Genomic DNA, 18,012 nt, shown 5'->3' on the forward strand with positions numbered 1-18,012 from the left:
GTTTCTTTGGTGGCAGTGGTGGGCTTGTCACGAGTAGGTTTAGATCTGGCGGAATCTATACTTCTCTGGATACTACTACAGCTGACTTCTTTTCGACAGAGAAAAAGAAAGCGAGGTTGAGAGAGAGAGAGGGGGGGAGTGAAGTGAGAGAGAGAGAGCGAGGGATATAAATATGCACACACACACATTGAAGGTCAGGTGTTCATTGCAATACCTGTTTTCTGAGCATATATTGACGCATACTCCAGATATAAATTACATACATACTTGTACTGTATTACGTCTGCACTGAACAGATAGTGGGAAGAAGCTAGTGAAATTAATTGTTTGCACAAGTTTGTTCGAGTTGTTTGCAGTGAGGTAAGTAAAAGCATATGTTAAATAAAATCTGCGGCAAAGTACCTCAGGAAGCGTTTTTTGAATGCTAAACACACACACTGTAGGTAGGGTCTTTCATTGACTGACTGTCGATTTTTGGTTTTTAATCATTCCTAAAGGGACTTCTGTGTTTTTATAGATGGATAATCTTATTTAACCGATGTTTAAAGTTACTAGTTTAGTTATTGTTATTTGATGTTTAATACTGGTTTCAGCATTGATTGATCTGATCAAAGGCGTTCTAGCCCTTATGATCCCGTTTGTTTTTAAATTCATATACCAGTTTCATTCTGTCTCTACCTCATACACCTCGAGCTTCTTCCTGGATAGCCAATAAACCTTTTTTTTTATTTTCTCTCTCTGCTTAATTCTGTGTTCCTTTCTGTTGAAGAGCGTAGGCTCGAAACGTAAAAGACTTTCTCACTTCCCGAGCATTAAACTAATACATCTATTCCTTGTTAACACACCCGTCTTCGTCTTTGTTTTTTTATAAATCCCAGCTATATATATATATATATATATATATATTAGATTTAGATTTTAGATACATTATACAAAACATTATACAAGTCCCTTTCTTTTCAAGACGATGAATGGTGTTTTCGACGGAGGTAAAGATCATGGGGGATTATTATTTTTCTTACAGGAACACATTATATCGAGGGCGGAGACTCCAAATCTGCATTTTAAAATTTAAATTCTACCCCTCCTCATCCCCCCCCCCTCGCACCCCATTTCTTAAATTTTCACTTAAAAAATTTTTTTTTTTCGCGAAATACGTAGAAAAATACGGAGATTATGTTTCTGAAAATCAAAATTTTGTAAAATTTCAAATTTTCAATAAATAAATAAATAAGCACCTCCTCCCCATGACAAGAAGTGAAATTAAAATGTTTCCTCAACTAATGTTTCATCACGAACATAATTCAACATGTTGTCTTTTGAAATTAAGAGATATATATAAATATTAGATTTTTTGCACACACACACAAACATTTTCAAATTTATTTTTTCTTATTTAGAAAGTTGATCCTCGGTTTGGCTGTTGTTTCTAGCTTGTCAGATTTCCGGTTGGGGCGTACTTAAAAATTGAAGATTTTGAAAACCCCCAAAACACGTTTTCATTCTTTGCCCCTCTGGCAAAGAAAAAAAAGGCAGGGAATTTCACTTTCTGTCAAAGGGTGGGGGGAGAGAAAATTGAAATTTTACAAACAATCCAATATTTTAGAATTATAATCTCCGTATTTTTCTATACATATCACCAAAAAATATTTCTAAAATAAATGAAAAATGAAGAAATTTGTGGGCGGTGGGGGGGGGGGGTGATTTAAATTTTGAAAATTTTTCTTCTTTGGTAATTCGCATTAAAATTTTAAAAATGTGTTTCTTGCAAGTCAGGTTTTCTGTTTAGATACTTTTTGTGTCTGCTATTTTATAATTCTATGCAAGCGTGAAACATTAGTAGAGAAAATGCTTCTTGTCATAGGACGAAGGGGAGGAGTGTTTGTTTGTTTATTTTTTTTTTTTTTTGAAAAATTGAAATTTTACAGAATTTTTTTTTTTCAGTATCATAATCTCCGTATCTTTCTACGTATTTCGCGAAAACACAAATTTTTTTAAAGTGAAAATTTAAGAAATTGGGCGGGGTGCGGAAGTGAGGAGGGGGTGGAATTTAAATTTTGAAATGCAGATTTTTTTGCAGATTCGGAATCTCCACCCTCGATATAGTGTGTTTGTCTAAAAAAAAAAAGAAAAAATCCCAAAGTGGGTGCGGTTCATGATCTTTACCTCCGCTGCGTTTTCAAGGAACTTTGTTATTTCTAGCAGATCGAGCATCTAAGGAGAAGCTCCCTGTTTGTTATTGTTGTTGTTTAGCCCCAAATCAATCCTGATCTAGCATTCCAGCTGTGACCCCCTCGTATTTAGTTTTATTCAGGCTCAATTTCAAAGGGGAGATTTCGCTGCTATTCCTAGCAGTTCGAGCAACCATGTAGAGCCAGCTTTGTTGTGTTATAAGATTTTTTCCCGCTATTTTAAATATAGTCTTCACCAGGGCTTCTCAAAGTTGTTGATACCGATCATTTTGGTTGAATGGACAATCCTTGGGTGTCGATGGTGTGCTGAGCATCAGGTGTCGAAGTGACCGCAGAACAACGTGAGATGTGTTTTGTTCCAGAACACAACACACCACTCTGTCTAGAAATTGAAACCACGATCTCGTGATGTGATCGTGAGTGTAACACCCTAACCACTAGGTTATGCATCTCCACTCCACTCCACTATATTACTCTTTTTGTCAAGAAAAGAAATCCTCTTTGAAAAGATATCCTATGGCATTGTTTTACTAAAGCTAAAACAAGTTTTGTTGAATTGATAACAGTTTTCAGCTGAAGGCTTAATTCCTGCATGTTCAGCTGAGTTGAAAGAGAAGTGTGGGGAGGACATGTATATTTGTGTTTTTGTATTTGTGTTGCTCAAAGAAAATAAAAGAGGGGACAAAGCAGAGAGCTAAATAACATGATCATAAGCTGTCACCTCACACTCTTCCCCGTCATCCCTTTGCTTTTATTTTCATTTTTTACATATTTTTTTTCATAGTCCCTTTTTCCTTTCGTTCAATCATGCATGTTACTGAAAGAGTGAAACTAATTAGGTCAGTGTAGTGATATAGGTTATCCTCCTGGTATATTATGACTATAAAACTGCTGTTGTTGGTTTATTATGTACTAGCTGGCCCCGTGCCATCAAAAATGACGGCTAATTGTAGTATTTTATATATAAATAAAGTACAAAATAAGTTACATAATAATCACAGATACAAACATTCACATACTTCCCTTGCACACGCGCACACATAGATATATTCACACAGAGTTGAAACACTGTTTGATTTTTCTTTTCAGTGTTGAATGTTCACCATCCCACTTCTATTGCACACACACACACACACACACACACACACACACACATTCACATGACTCCCTTTTACACACACACACATATACTCACGCAGAGTTGAAACACTGTTTGACTTTTCTTTTCAGCATTGAATGTTCACCATCCCACTTCCATTGCACATACACACACGCACGCACACACAAACATTCACATGGCTCCCTTTTACAGACACACACATATACTCACGCAAAGTTGAAACACTGTTTAATTTATTTTTTCACCGTGGAACTTCCATCACAATCTCACACGAGTCATTGTTGTTCCTCAGTGGATTGATTCTAACAGCTATTGAAGAATGATCGAACATTATATTAAATTAATGGGCTAAAAATCCACTAAAGGGGTCAACACAATTGCAACCAAATCAAAATGGATTCAGATCAGGACGGTCAACAACATCTCACATTGTTGCACTTTGAAGACTGATAGAGGGTGTTAAGAGCCATAACAGGAAGGCTATCATTATCTATGTAGACTTTAAAAATGCTTTTGATTCAGTACATAGATGAATGATGATGAAGATACTTAAAGCATGAGATTCCACCAAGAATTCTGAGAGCAATAAGTAAGCTGTATGAGAACACCAGAGCCAAAGTGATCACTCCTGACGGAGAGACGGAATATTTTGAAGTCAAAGCCAGAGTATTACAAGGTGACAGGCTAGCACCTTATCTCTTCGCCATCACTCTGGGCTATGTAATGCATAGAAAGTACAAGGGGAAGGAAGAAGAACTGGGATTCAAACTGCATAGACAAAAAAGTAAACAGCATCAAGCAGTAACAGTAACTGACCTAGACTAAGCTGATGACCTGACATTACTAACAGAGAGGGTAGATCAGGCACAGGAGGTGCTGAGCAAATTAGAGCAGGAATCGGGGAAGGTAGGATTGTACTGTAACACAAAGAAAACAGAGCTGCAAGTATTCAACCACGAAATGCATGTGTCAGTGAAAGTGAGAGACGGTAAGTCGTTGAAGGTAGTTGAAAATTTTAAATACCTTTGTGCACAGACACAAAGTACGGAGAAAGACATTTTAGCAAAGAAAGCTCTTGCCTGGAGCACATGCCATAAATTGAGAAAGGTATGGAGTTCAAAGTTAGCAAGGAAATTGAAAGTGAGGTTATTTCTGGCAACAGTGGAATCAGTTCTATGTGGGGCTGAAACATGGAGGCTCACTAAAGCATTGAAGAAGCAGTTGGACGGTTGTTAGACAAGGATGCTTAGAATGGCACTCAATGTCTCCTGGAAGAGTCATACAAGAAACACCAACTTATATCAGGGACTACCAAAAGTAATATTGAAGATACAGCAAAGAAGAATGAGGCTAACTGGACACTGCATCAGACACACCTATGAAATTGCTAACAAGCTAGTGTTCTAGCAGCCAATGGATGGAAGAACCAGGAGAGGAAGGCGGAAGATGACCTGTATCGACAATTTGCTGGAGGATACTGGTATGGAAAGGGTACAGGAGCTGAGGATCATTATGGAAGGTAGAGATGAATGGGAAGTGTGGAAACAGTCTTGGGGCGTCCTGAGGGTTAACTTAGATAGATGCTTTTCAAAACTAAAGGGTGTGATTTGTGGTTGATTAGGCTATTATTTCTAGCAAGCTGAGAAAACACATAGAGGTCATACTCACTCCTTGTAGTCTACCTTTTAAGGATAAGACTAAATTTTTCAATTTTCCTGTGATTTGTGTCCATAAATTAATGGTGAAGTTTAGAGGCTGTTCATGCACATTTATATTTTTGGCCTTATATTGGCAAAGCATGTAAACAATGGGGAAAATCCAGTGTTCTTTGAATGAAGTCCACTAAATTACAGGTGTTCCCTTGTTACTCACACCATTAAAACTGCAGTGAACAAGTGGTCAGTTCGTTATAGACATTTGACCAATAATATCATAAATTGTAATGTATGTTTGTAAATAAATTGATAAATATGTTCATATGAGGTTTTTTTTCTTCCTGCTATAAGGCACAAGGCCTGAAATTTTGGGAGAAGGGAGCTAGTTGATTACATCAATCCCTGTACTCAACTGGTACTTCTTTTATTGACCCCAAAAAGATGAAAAGGCAAAGTTGACCTCAGCAGAATTTGAACTCAGAATGCAAAGCCATAAGAAATGCCATTAAGCATTTCACCCAACGTATCAATAATTCTACCAGTTTGACACCATTAGTTTCAAATTTTGGCACAAGGCCAGCAATTTTTAAGGGAGCTGAGTAAGATGATTATATTGGCCCTAGTGCTGAGCTGGTACTTATCTTATACACTAGCGTAACTAGAGTGTGTGCTGCCTAGGGCGGCCCTTCAGTTTGCAGCACCCAAGACTCCACAAAAACTACATATCACCTACAACAGACCCAAATGTGGTGCTTCCTGGTGTGGACCACCCCATCTGTACACTCTAGTTATGTTAGTGATCTTATACACCTTGAAAGGTTGAAAGGCAAAGTTGAACTTGCCAGGATTTGAACTCTGAGCGTAATGAGTCAGAAGGCATACTGCTAAGCGTTTGGTCCGACATGCTAATGAATCTACCAGCTCATGGCTCTTTTATTTCTGCAAAGTTGTGTAGATAAGAAATATTTTTTGTTTAGTCCCATCACACCTCTTCTTAGTCAAGCGTCTTCAAATATAGTCCTGGGCCATGTAAGTGAATCTGATAGATGGAAACTGTACAAAATCCCTCATATATGTATATATGTATGCAGAGCTGGGCATAAGTCCATTAATCCGTTGGTCGTTAATTAACAAAGTTAACATTTTTGTTAACAATTTAACTTATAAGTTAACTTTGAAAATCATTATTGGACTAATTAACTTCCATTACATTTAGCTTCTGTTAACTAAAGTCCATTAACCCAAAATTTCATAAAAACCGGTAAACATTTAAAAGTTTCTATTGTTTACAGATTGTCTTAGCATATTGATTTTATAGTTTTGGCACTTTTTAACCCTTTAGTGTTTACATCGGCCAAAACACGTTGTATCTAATTCCTCTATGAAATCTCTTGAAAAAATAAACGAATCACGTTAGTGAATTCTCATAGCTTTGAGATAATGGGAGGGCTTTTCTTCCAGAAAGCACAGAACTGGGAAAAAAGCAAAAGTAACTGAGGTGGATGTCAACAGAGAAAATATTGACTTCCATAAAATGGAAAAAAATAAATGGAAGTAAAAAAGTTGGTAAATATTTCGGTGTGAACACAAGTAGCTGTTACGTGGTAGCAGGACATGTTGAAAATAACAGCTAAATCTTGCCTTTTCTGGAAAAAGGAGCCGTTTATGTGTGATTCCGATGTCACATTCTTTGAAAGCATGTAAAATAACCTAGTAATGAAAAAAAGACCCGCAAAACGAAACTCCTTTGATGGGAAATTTCGAGGTCAACACCACCCCTCCCACCTTTCTTTTCTAGAAAAATGTGGTTGCGGTGGGTTTGGAGGTCATATATGTTGAATGCACCTGAAAAATACTGGAAAAAATTATTCCACACTGAGGTACGAAATATTCATTGAAAGAATAAAATCTTGTACTGATTATAACTGTATTTTAATTAATTCAAATTAATGTACCTCATCTTGAAAAGTGGCAAAATTTTGTTGATTGACATCTGGGATAATTTTAGTAACAAATAAAACAGATAAGATGCATTAAGAATTTCAATTTTAGTGTTTATATTAATTACACCTGTTAATTAAATTTACCTGCCCAAAAAAGTCAAATTTATTCAATAAGATCAGCTAAAATTACATAACCAGTGGTATATAAAGCACCCACTGACAAAATTTCAAATCTGTATGTAAAAAATTTACAAAGTTACAAGCAAATATTGTGGCCACCCCTCTTGAACCTGAATAATTCAAAATAATACGAACAAGTAAGCATTACACTTGAAAGATGAATATGAACACTAAAGATGTTTTTAGGTGCTTTTTTTTTTCTTACACATAACGGCCTCGCTCGGTTGAGACTACACATGTGTTACTTAGACATCATTATACCATAAAATTCGTTTATGGGGAGAAAAATATAGAAAAATAACAATAGATGGTTGAGTGAGAAAGAAACGAGGAGGGCGGTTTTGGGATGTGCTAGAAACAACAGCCAGATCTCCCTTAAATCGTGTATTTTTCTCTGAAATTATTAATAAAATTTTTTAACCGAAAATGTTTCTCTCACAGGTTTTAAGTGTGTAGTGAAGAAAAAAATGGCCAAAATGTTTGGGACTGGGGTGATGATTAGGGTGACGGGAGTGAGGGAAAAAATTTTCAGAGTTTTTATAAATTTTTTTCCGTGTTAAAGATGCCTCTCATCATTCTAAAGACTTAGAAAACAGAGAAATTCTAACTTATGTGGGCTGCCTAATCTGAATATCCGTTTTCCAGAAACTCCTCCCCCATGCCCCCTCCCACAAATTTTTCCTATAAATTTCTTTGTAATCACAATCTACACCATTTAAAAGGTATTTGTACAAAGTTTCATTAAAAAATACCTATTTTGCAGAAAGTTATGCGGGAGAAAATGTTGGGTCTTGTGAATTTTTCGAAACTCCTCTCTCCAACCCCTTGGAAAACTTTTTCCAACAAATCTTTACATACACTCAATCTACAGGATATAAGCGATTATTTGGTGAAAGTTTTGTTACCAAATATCTATATTTTGAAAGTTATGAGACAACAAAGTCGGTGGGGTATTAAACTGTAGTTATGCCTTTCTTCAATAAAAGTTAACGTTAACCTCCATTACATTTTCAAAGAATTAACAGATTAACAATTAACAGTGTTAATTTTTACAATTAACAGTGCATACCTCTGTATGTATGTTTTTGTGTGTGTATGTGTAAATGTTTACATATTCCACATCTCCAGAATATCACTGAGCATCAAACCATGAGATTTGCTGGCATCTCCCTATCAACAAGTCATCTGGTAGTCCTGCACTTCTTAAAATGAATGGAATGAAAATTCCCTTACTAGAAAAGCAGGTAAGACTTAATGATAAAAAGGGCATCTGACTGTAAAAATTTTTCTTCAATAATATACATGCCTAACTCATGCTAGCATAGAAAAACAGACATAATACTAAAATACAAATGTAATTCATGTTAAAAAATATTTGTTTTTTACTCAGAATTATTGACTACACTCTTGGAGTAGTTGGCATTAGGAAGGGCATCCAAGTGTAGAAACATTGCCAGATCAGATTTGAGCCTGATGCAGCCTCTGGCTCACTAGTCCTCAGTCAAACCGTCCAACCCATGCCAGCATGGAAGCAGACGTTAAACGATGATGATGATGATGATTTTATGGATATATATTTAATCTATTTTCTTTTCTTTTCCTTTTAGGCTCTTTTTTCAATATGCCTGAAGGTATTGAACTTCGCTTTTTAACTGCTTGGTACTGTCCATTTGCTCAACGACTCTGGATTGCTCTCTTGGAGAAAGGAACTCCTTTTAAATATGAAGAAATTGATCCTTATAACAAGACTGAAGAATTTTTAAAACTGAATCCAAGAGGTTTGGTACCAGTGTTGGTACATGATGATAAAATTATTTATGAATCTGCTGTATGTATAGAATATGTTGATGAGACTTGGCCGCAAAAACCCAAAATTATGATGGAACAACCTTATGATAAAGCTCAGGTTCGTATCTGGGGCGATTATGCTGAGAGTAAAATAATTCCATTATTTTATTCTGTTTTGAAATCAGATCCTGAAAATCTTGATGGAATACAAAAATCTTTAATTGAAAATATTGGAAGTTTTGTGAAAGCCATGTCTCCAACTGGAAATTTTTTCATGGGAGACTCATTTTCATTTGTTGATATAATGGCATTTCCATGGTTGCAAAGGTTGGAAGTTTTGAAACATTATAAAAGTTTTGAAATACCATCTGATATTGATTGGTATCCTCGGTTCCAGAAATGGCTGACTGCTTGTTCTGAAAGGGAGAGTGTAACACCTACTATTCCTAATATGAAGAAATTAATTCCACACTATACACGTTATGTGAAGACAAAGTAAAATAGCTAAAGAATCCATTTGCACCGTCTTCCATTTTTTGGGAATATATTTTATTAAACAAGTTTGTAGCATAGCCTTGCATTATTCATCTTCTTCCAAATTACATAATGAAAACATTGAATTAATATTTGATAGAATGGTAGACCCTAATAATCAACACATAAAAGTGAAATTTTTTGTAACTTGAAGATAAAGAAAAATATTGGAAAATACACAAAGTAACAATCTTTACATTTTCTAAAACTATCTATTCATTAATATTTATGACTATTTTTCTGTATAGGATAATTCCCAATGTTTAGGAAAACATTATACTTTGTCATGGTGTTTTAGTGGGAAAATGAAACCAATATCTGTAAAGGCATTTATTTTATTGAGACCACTTCATTACACCCAGATTCTTTTTAATATCTTTATCCTCCACTCTATAAGTGGAGAGCTGGCAGAATTGTTAGCATGCCAGGCAAAATGCATTTTGTCTGCAAAAGAGAATATATCCACTGACAGCTTTTCAGTGCATTCAAAAATCACATACCCACTCCATTTCCCATGACAGGTTAGGATCTGAAATACTCGAAACAGGCGCATAGCATGTTGCTTAGTCGAATTAACCCATCATTTACTCCACAAATGTTTTCTTGCCAATGCTGCACTTTCCCATATCACCTATTTCAACATAACTGTAATATATTATATACAAACTATGCCATTTTAATCCCGAGCAATGCCGGGTATCTCTGCTAGTATATATATATATATATACACACACACACACAAATATATATATATATATATATACACACACACACACTATAATAATATAAATTATATATATATGCATATATAGACACACATATGTACATACATACGTATATATGTATATAGCTATGTATATATCAGTACAGGATGTCACAAAAACATTAACAAACATGAAATACGAAAATAACGTTGGGTACGCAAAAAACAAGAGAAACGAATGGAAAACAAAATAAGTAACATAAAAAAAAACGACACTTCATCAGTCGTCGGCTGTCCTTCTACTCCTTATTTCAAGCATTCAAACAGCAAGATAAGACTTTGAAGGCAGTTGTTCCTGCAAACCGAAATAAAAAATTTAGGATTTGCAGAGGGTCGAAGTTGGTAGCAAAAACAGGACATACAACAAATCAAATGAAACGAATAAAACAAGGAGGGACGTTAGGCACAGATGAGGTAAAAATGGTGAACACTTGAAGAAGATTCGTTGATAAGAGAAAAGAAAGGAGACAAGTCCAAATGTGTTCGAACTGCACAAGAGATTACACACACACACACACACACATATATATATATATATATACACACACACACACATATATATATTTCTTTATTGCTCAGAGGGGGCTAAACACAGAGGGAACAAACAAAGGCTTAAGTTGATTACATCGACCCCTAGTGCATAAACGGTACTTATTTTATTGACCCTGGAAGGATGAAAGGCAAAGTCAACCTTGGTGGAATTTGAACTCAGAACGTAACAGAAGATGAAATGCCGCTAAGCATTTCGCCTGTCATTACGTGTGTATATACACACACACACATGTGCGCGCTCATATATTTTAGTTGTTTCGGTCATGTTGTGGCAATGCCTTCAAAAATCCTGTGCATCGGCCGGGAAACAAACCCGGGCCGCCTGCGTGGCAGGTGAGCATATCATCATCATTTAATGTCTATGTTTCATGCTTGCATGGGTTAGATGGATGGACGGCATCTTCCTCCAGTTTCTGTTTTGGCATAGATTCCATAGCTGGATGCCCTTCATAATGCCATCCATTTATACACACTTACCTTACACATCCAACGGGGCATGCTAGCTTCATTTCTTTCCATCTTCTCCTGTCCTTTGCATTCAATGGCCATATCTCACTATTAAGCAGTGTTGCAGTTCTAATGCATGCAACATATAGTCTGCCTTTCACTCTGTGTGAAAAGACCTTTGTTGCTAGAAATGGTAGCAGCTCTTTGAACTTTTTCCAGCCTGTTCTTACTCTGGTACTATGCTTTCATTGCTAATTCAAATAAGAAGACACTGAGTTTAGTTCTTCTCTAATTATCAGTTACAGTTGTTTTGGTACCACTATTTTTAATCTGAATCTCATAAGAAATACAATCTTATGATGTATTTTAAGTACAGTGTAGATTTTTAAAAACATAATTTAAGTCTTTCAAAAATCCATACTAATGTTTGAGTGTCTTGAAAAATAACTTATTCTCAATTTTGCAATGGTTGAGTATGATTCAAACAACAGGATATGCAACAGTTTTTAAAGCTCTTTTTCTTTTTTAATTTTTTTATCATTAAAACATATTTTTCTTAACCTCGTGACATGTGTGTCAGTTATTTTATTTTTTTGCTTTATTTTTTATTATTTTTGTCATCTCAAATGTACCCCTAGATAAAAAAGGTTGTTTATATAAACTAGTGATTTTCATTCACGTTTAAATAAATTAGTAGCTCACATATTTAATTCACATCTTTTCTTTCATCCTTTTTCTACATTACATTATTTATTCACCAAAAGGTGTTTCAGTCATTAGACCGGCCATGCTGGGGCACCATCTTGAAGAATTTTATTCAAAAGAATCGACCCCAGTCCTTATTTGTATTTTAAGCCCAGTATTATTCTATGTTGCTTTTTGCTGAACCAGTAAGTTATGGGGATGTAAACACACCAAACCAACACTGGTTGTCAAGTAGTGATGAGACACAAACACAATGGACTTCTTTCAGTTTCTGTCTACCAAATCCACTCACAAGTCTTTGACTGGCCTGAGGCTGTAGTAGAAGACACTTGCCCAAGGTGTCATGCAGTGGGACTGAACCGGAACCATGTGGTTGGGAAGCAAACTTATTATTTCATTATCTTTGACTTTTGAGAAAAAAAAAGTCTGTAATATTGAAGACATTATTAATTATCTCAGAAAAACTTGTAAATTGTGTGAGCAATTTCTTAAATGAGGTACAGATTATATAAGGTAACAATAGTAATCTTTGTATTATTATTAGCCCTTCTACTATATTAGTTTCAAATTTGGGGACAAGATTATGCCCTTGTACTACATTTTAAATGAATACAATAGACACCGAATATTTGCATCACAGTAGCAAAGTTGTAATTTTTTTTTATTGATAATTAATTAAATCTGCCATCCTTCCTCTGATATCTGTAACTGGCTTTTATAATCTTAACGGTACTATTCAATTAATTATTCCAGTCAAATGCAGTCATGATTTTATTAATTCTATAAACCTACTCCGTGATTGCATAATTTCTCGTAACTAATGGCACAGAAGTGGATGTAAGTGTTGGATATATTTAGCTTAGCTGCTTGGCAGTATGTATTAAAACGTAAAATTAATACCGAGACAAAATTGTCTAAGGGAAGTAACTGTAAGCGCCTTGGACATTGAATCACTGCTGAGTTATTTCTCGTTCAACAAGGAGCCAATGATTGTTATCTGTAGGCTTTTTTAATGTTTAGCTGATAATTAAAATTTGGAAGTTTAATGAATGGAAGTAAATAAAGTAAAACGATTATACAAGCAATTTTAAACTTGTTTTTGTAACATTAATAGTTGCAGATGACTATCGAAAAAATACCAAACAACTTAACTCTTGGCTTTTCCAACGCCTTAGACTCGCCATTGCCTGTGGTAATGCCACGAACGTGTTGGCTTGCTTAAGTAGGTTCCGTTGAATCTTGTGGGATGTGATCTACTGAGGCACCTGGTGTTGAATTTATGTTATTTTTCTTTCTATTCTTTCTTCCTCTTTTCTTCTTTCGCTCATGTTTGTCTTTACTTCGGTTTTGGATTTGTATTTTAATGTCATGTTTATTTTAATTAACATTTATTTACATGAAAGGAAATTACCGGAAAGCTTTCATTTAATTCTACCAAAAGTTTCTGTTAAAATTGTGTTAAAACCATTTGTGGGGAATCTTTTCTTATCGCAGTAACTGGTCGCACATCACAAGGTTTAACGGAACCTACTAGAGCAAGCCAGCGCGCTCGCAGCATTAGCACGGGCGATGGTGAGGCGAAGTCGTTGGGAAAGCCAAGCGCCCTCACAGGCATCACTGACAACTCGCTGAGGCGAGCTGCCAACATTGACAAGAACTTCGCGGTTAGTGACCCAGTCCCAACGAACGTCTCAAGCGCCACAGGTTGGAAGAGATAGTTCACTGTCTTGTCCATACATCAGGGGGTGGGGGTGGGTTCCGTGCGGCTACAGCAGCAGTGACCCTCCCATTAACTGCAGCTTCCAAGATGTGGGAGGGAGTAAAGGAGTCGCAGACTGTGGCGTCCGACAGCTGGATGCTGTTCCTATCATTTAATATGTAGTGGGTGCTTTTTCGTTACACTGACACCCGTTAAGGTTGCCGATTTACCTGAATGACAAAGAAAAGAAGCTTCTTGGCGGGATGGGGTTGCCTTATGCTGGGTTTTGAGGCCTAAAGTATGACAGAATGCGCAAGGATTCCTTTCCTATGACTTGTTGGTTCCCCAAATTCTGCAATTCATTTTTTAACGTTTTTATTGATTACATGAATCGTTGCGGCAAATAAGGGCGTAATTCTACTTTAAATACACCATATAACCACTCATAGCTTTTTTATTTTTGGAAATTTTCAGAAAATTTTTGCATATTTGTGTTCTATACGAGGGAATTCATACGCTTATGCAAAAGCCAAAAACAAGATTTAAGGGCTATTTACCGGTTATATTTTGCGCATCTCACGACCATCTGATACCATTCTCGTTTGTTTGTCAGTCTGACGAATTGATGTTTTTCAATATCTTTCCCACCACAAACATATTTAATAGTGTATTGCTTGGATTTAAGCAAAAAAGCCGGACTGTCCACGTTTGAAACCCTGCTTTAAAAAAGAAAAATTACCAAAAAAATTCGCTCCCCAAATTTTTAAAAATACGTTCTTTTAATTTAGATATTTCAATAATTACATATATAAAAACAAAACTACATTAAAATACGAATACAAAACCGGGGGAACACAAACATAAGTGAAGAAAGAAAAGGAAACAAAGAGGAAGAAAGAAAGACAAAGAAAGAAAAACATCATAAGTACTTCAATTGGTTGCAAATCACAAGGTTCACGCTCTCGGATCAGTGCTTTTTGAGTTGTTGTGCCGTCTCTCGGTAGTATTGAGAGATGACAAGTATATTCAGATCTGAGCGTGACTGAGTTGTCCTCTACGGAGAAGTAACTGGTTAAGGCAGCAAAGATGTTGGATGCATGTTTGAAAGAGAAAAGTTTTGCAGAAGCAACCGAGATGAGAATGTAATGGCGCGTGTGGCCGCCATTGGCCACCATCTTGGGAAGTGCCATTGCGCATGTGCAAGGACTTGCCGTCAGCGGAAGTACCCGAGCACGCATGCGCAATAGGTGGAGAGAAAGAAATAGCGTTCGCTATCTTTTCATTCTAGCAGCGGTGGCGACAACACGTATCTCTTTTCTCTCAAGCAGGCGTCGTGACAACACGTATGTCTCAACTCGACCCCGACATGTGGTCGAAGCTTCCTTGGTATTCTAGCGGCATGCCTGTTCACTTAGGAACGAAACGGCTCTACACCAACCTAGAATAAACTATTGATCTGTCGTTACCGTTATCCCTCGTGTTGTTGTATTTCTGGATTTTAATGATTAATATAAGAACTGGGGAGAGATGACCGAGCTATCATATCTCATCCAATTCTTATATGAAGAAAGAAGATAAACCTGGAAAATATGAAAAAAGACAGTAGAATGGTGGTAAAGGTGGGGAACGACGTGAGGTTGTCTCTACCGCAGACAAGGATGGAGGAAATACAAAAGAAAATGGTAACTTATAAAGTTTACTCAGTAAAGAAAAGGAGAATCGACCACATGGAAGAGAGAGAAATAGACAAGGCTCTGAAGACAGTCTGGCCAGATATTACCTACCTGGGCAGAGGAAGAAAGTTCGGGGCGATTGTGGTTCGTTATAAAACGGAGGAAAAAGCGATAGCCCACGCTGCCAAGGTGTTAAAAACGGAAAAGGTAGTCCTCTGGCCGTCTTACATGGGCAAGAGGATTGCCAAAATCAAAGTGGAAGGGATTCCCCCTGAAGTCGATGCAGCTTGGGTGGTGGCGGCTATCATTATTGAAAGAGAAAAGGAGGTGAAGGTGGTTCAAGCAGAAGTGATGGAAGGAGCAACATGGAAGGGACAAATCCTCGAAAATATCGTCCAAGCTGAGATGGAGGTTCTCTAAGTGCTACCCGAGAACCTGTGGATTGGGGATTTGAGCTTGAAAGTGTGGGTGGAGGGCAGGATTCCTCGCTGTTTTAAATGTGACCCGAAAGGCCACGTAAGAGCGAACTGCCCTCCACCACCCAAAATGGTAGAAGAGCAACAGCCACCACCACAGGAGAGGATACAAGAAGAAGTAGAAAAAGAAAATCCAGTATCAGAAGATAGGGAATGGGGAAACAGCCGGGAGTAGAAAAAGAAAAAGAAAGCAAGTACTTGTGAACCCCAACCCACCCAGTGCTACCCTCTCCCTTTTTACCACACCGTCCCCATGCAGGCACCAAACCTACCCATTCCCCTCCAACAAGAAAACAGAAAAGAAATGCAAGCATACATGATGTAAATATGGTTCCCCCTCCCCCTATTTGTTTTGCTGGTGTTCTGTATGCGAACGCGGAGGATGACATTGCAAACCAGGTGAGCGAGTGGAAGTATGTGGTGGAAGTGGAATTCTGGGAAGATGATGAGGCTACGACATGCCAACTGTTAAATAAGGTACAAATGGAAATAGTTAAAAAGAATGCTAAAGGTATTGAGTTGTGGAAGGTGATCGGCGATAGAGAGAAATTGCCAAAACAGACTTGTTATACTGAACTAAAAAAAGACTATGGAATAGAACTGCTGGATTTTAGATATATGTAATTTTACGCCAAAACGGTTTCAATGTAACCACTCGACTTCGGAAGTCGCATCCGTTTCTTTTAATTTTGCTTCTTTCTTTATGCTTCCGTTTTATAATTTTAGTTTCCCGATATTGTATTTGTACCTTTTATGTTCGCCCCTGGTGGGTAATAAAGAAATACACAAGGTTCACGTTCTCCCGGTGTTCATTGTTCTATAGGCAGTTTTACTGGAGGTAAAGTTTGTATGGTGTTTGTAAGATTTCTTTATATTATACTTTAGATCAGGCATCGGCAACCTTTTGATAATGGAGTGCCAACCTCATATTACTACTTTTATTTGTTGAATTTATGTTTTTGAAACTCGCTATAACAGAAATCTATTTTATTAATCCTTTAAATTATTCAAATTGCACGGAAACAAATATAATTTTATTTAGAAAATTGATTAATTTTTTTTTTTTTCAAATTATAAAGAACAAAACAAAATTATGAACAAGTTATAAACAACAGTTACATTGAATTTCTATAAATTAACGAGAACCATGTCCCTGTACATTTTTGCTTAATTTCTCAATATCAGGTGCATAATTTATGACTTTTAGCTTCACGCTAGGTTCCCAATATTGAATTGTCAGACAACTTCTTTGAGGACTTAAAACAGATTTCATATGGGAAAAATTATGTTCGCATGCATATGTTCAGCCAAAGCCTGAATGCAGAGTATATATATGAGATTTACTTCAAAGAATTAACTCTTTCAAGCAACGACATCCAGCAATTGAAGATGTAAACATACTTCTCCAAGCAGCTTCTTCCAAGAGTTTTTCGTAGTTCCACAAATTTTGTTTCCCACCATTCGGAAGTTGTTAATTCAATCATTTCTATTTCAAAACTATTGACGTGCATCCACTCAAAAAGTAATAGATCAAATGAGTTCGTTTTCAAATCAATCAAGTCGGGTTTTATGAGAAAAGAAAATATAGGAGCGTAAGTTTCGAAATATTTACTTAGCTTGGAAAATTCTTCTTTCAACGTTGCAATATATTTTTGAAGTTCATTTTCATTAACATTAAATCGATTTGAATAAGCCTTTACATATTGAAAGTATTTGTAAGTGTTGCAAAGTATATCACCCCCAAAAGCATGATACAAATCTGTTCAAAACATTACCCCGATTAAGCCAACGGACATTACTATAGGAAAGTGGGTTATACACCATTAGGTGTACACCTGCTTTCCTATATTAAATTCGGAATAAACGGAACGCAGAACTCTGAACTATCAACACAACAATATTTATTTATGGTGGTAAATAGGCAGCCTTAAATTGTCTGGTTGCTGAGACGTTGGAATGTTGATGTGAGTTGTCCCCAGAGTTGAATGATGGAGACAGGCTGCTTGTACGTCTGAGCTCATGGCCGGCCGGCCGGCCGAGAAAGAGAATGAAAAAAGCGGGAGCGCTTAGATGTTGAATTACACGCATGCGCATGAGATAGGGCGTTACTACATTACTGTGAGTGGGAGGTCTGCATATTCGCTGTCCAATTCTTGCAGAAGGGACTTAAATTGCGAAGAGCGAGAAACTATGAAGTTAACTATTTTAACAATAGTCTCCATGACAGAACTCAAGCTTTGTGATGAAATTTTTACAACTAAGTTTTCCTGATGTATAATGCAATT

At 36.6% G+C, this 18,012-nt stretch overlaps 1 protein-coding gene across 1 annotated transcript; it reads left to right on the forward strand.

Moving 5' to 3' along the window:
- Positions 1–11,742, forward strand: LOC106883195 (uncharacterized). Its single transcript, XM_014934116.3, has 2 exons — positions 1–360; positions 8,698–11,742. Exon 2 carries the CDS (start codon positions 8,712–8,714, stop codon positions 9,375–9,377), a length of 666 nt encoding a protein of 221 aa, XP_014789602.1. The 5' UTR covers positions 1–360; positions 8,698–8,711; the 3' UTR covers positions 9,378–11,742.
- Positions 11,743–18,012: the final 6,270 nt, after the last annotated feature.

The sequence above is a fragment of the Octopus bimaculoides genome, chromosome 7, assembly GCF_046866305.1.
Source record: "Octopus bimaculoides isolate indiv1 chromosome 7, ASM4686630v1, whole genome shotgun sequence".
NCBI lineage: Eukaryota > Metazoa > Mollusca > Cephalopoda > Octopoda > Octopodidae > Octopus > Octopus bimaculoides.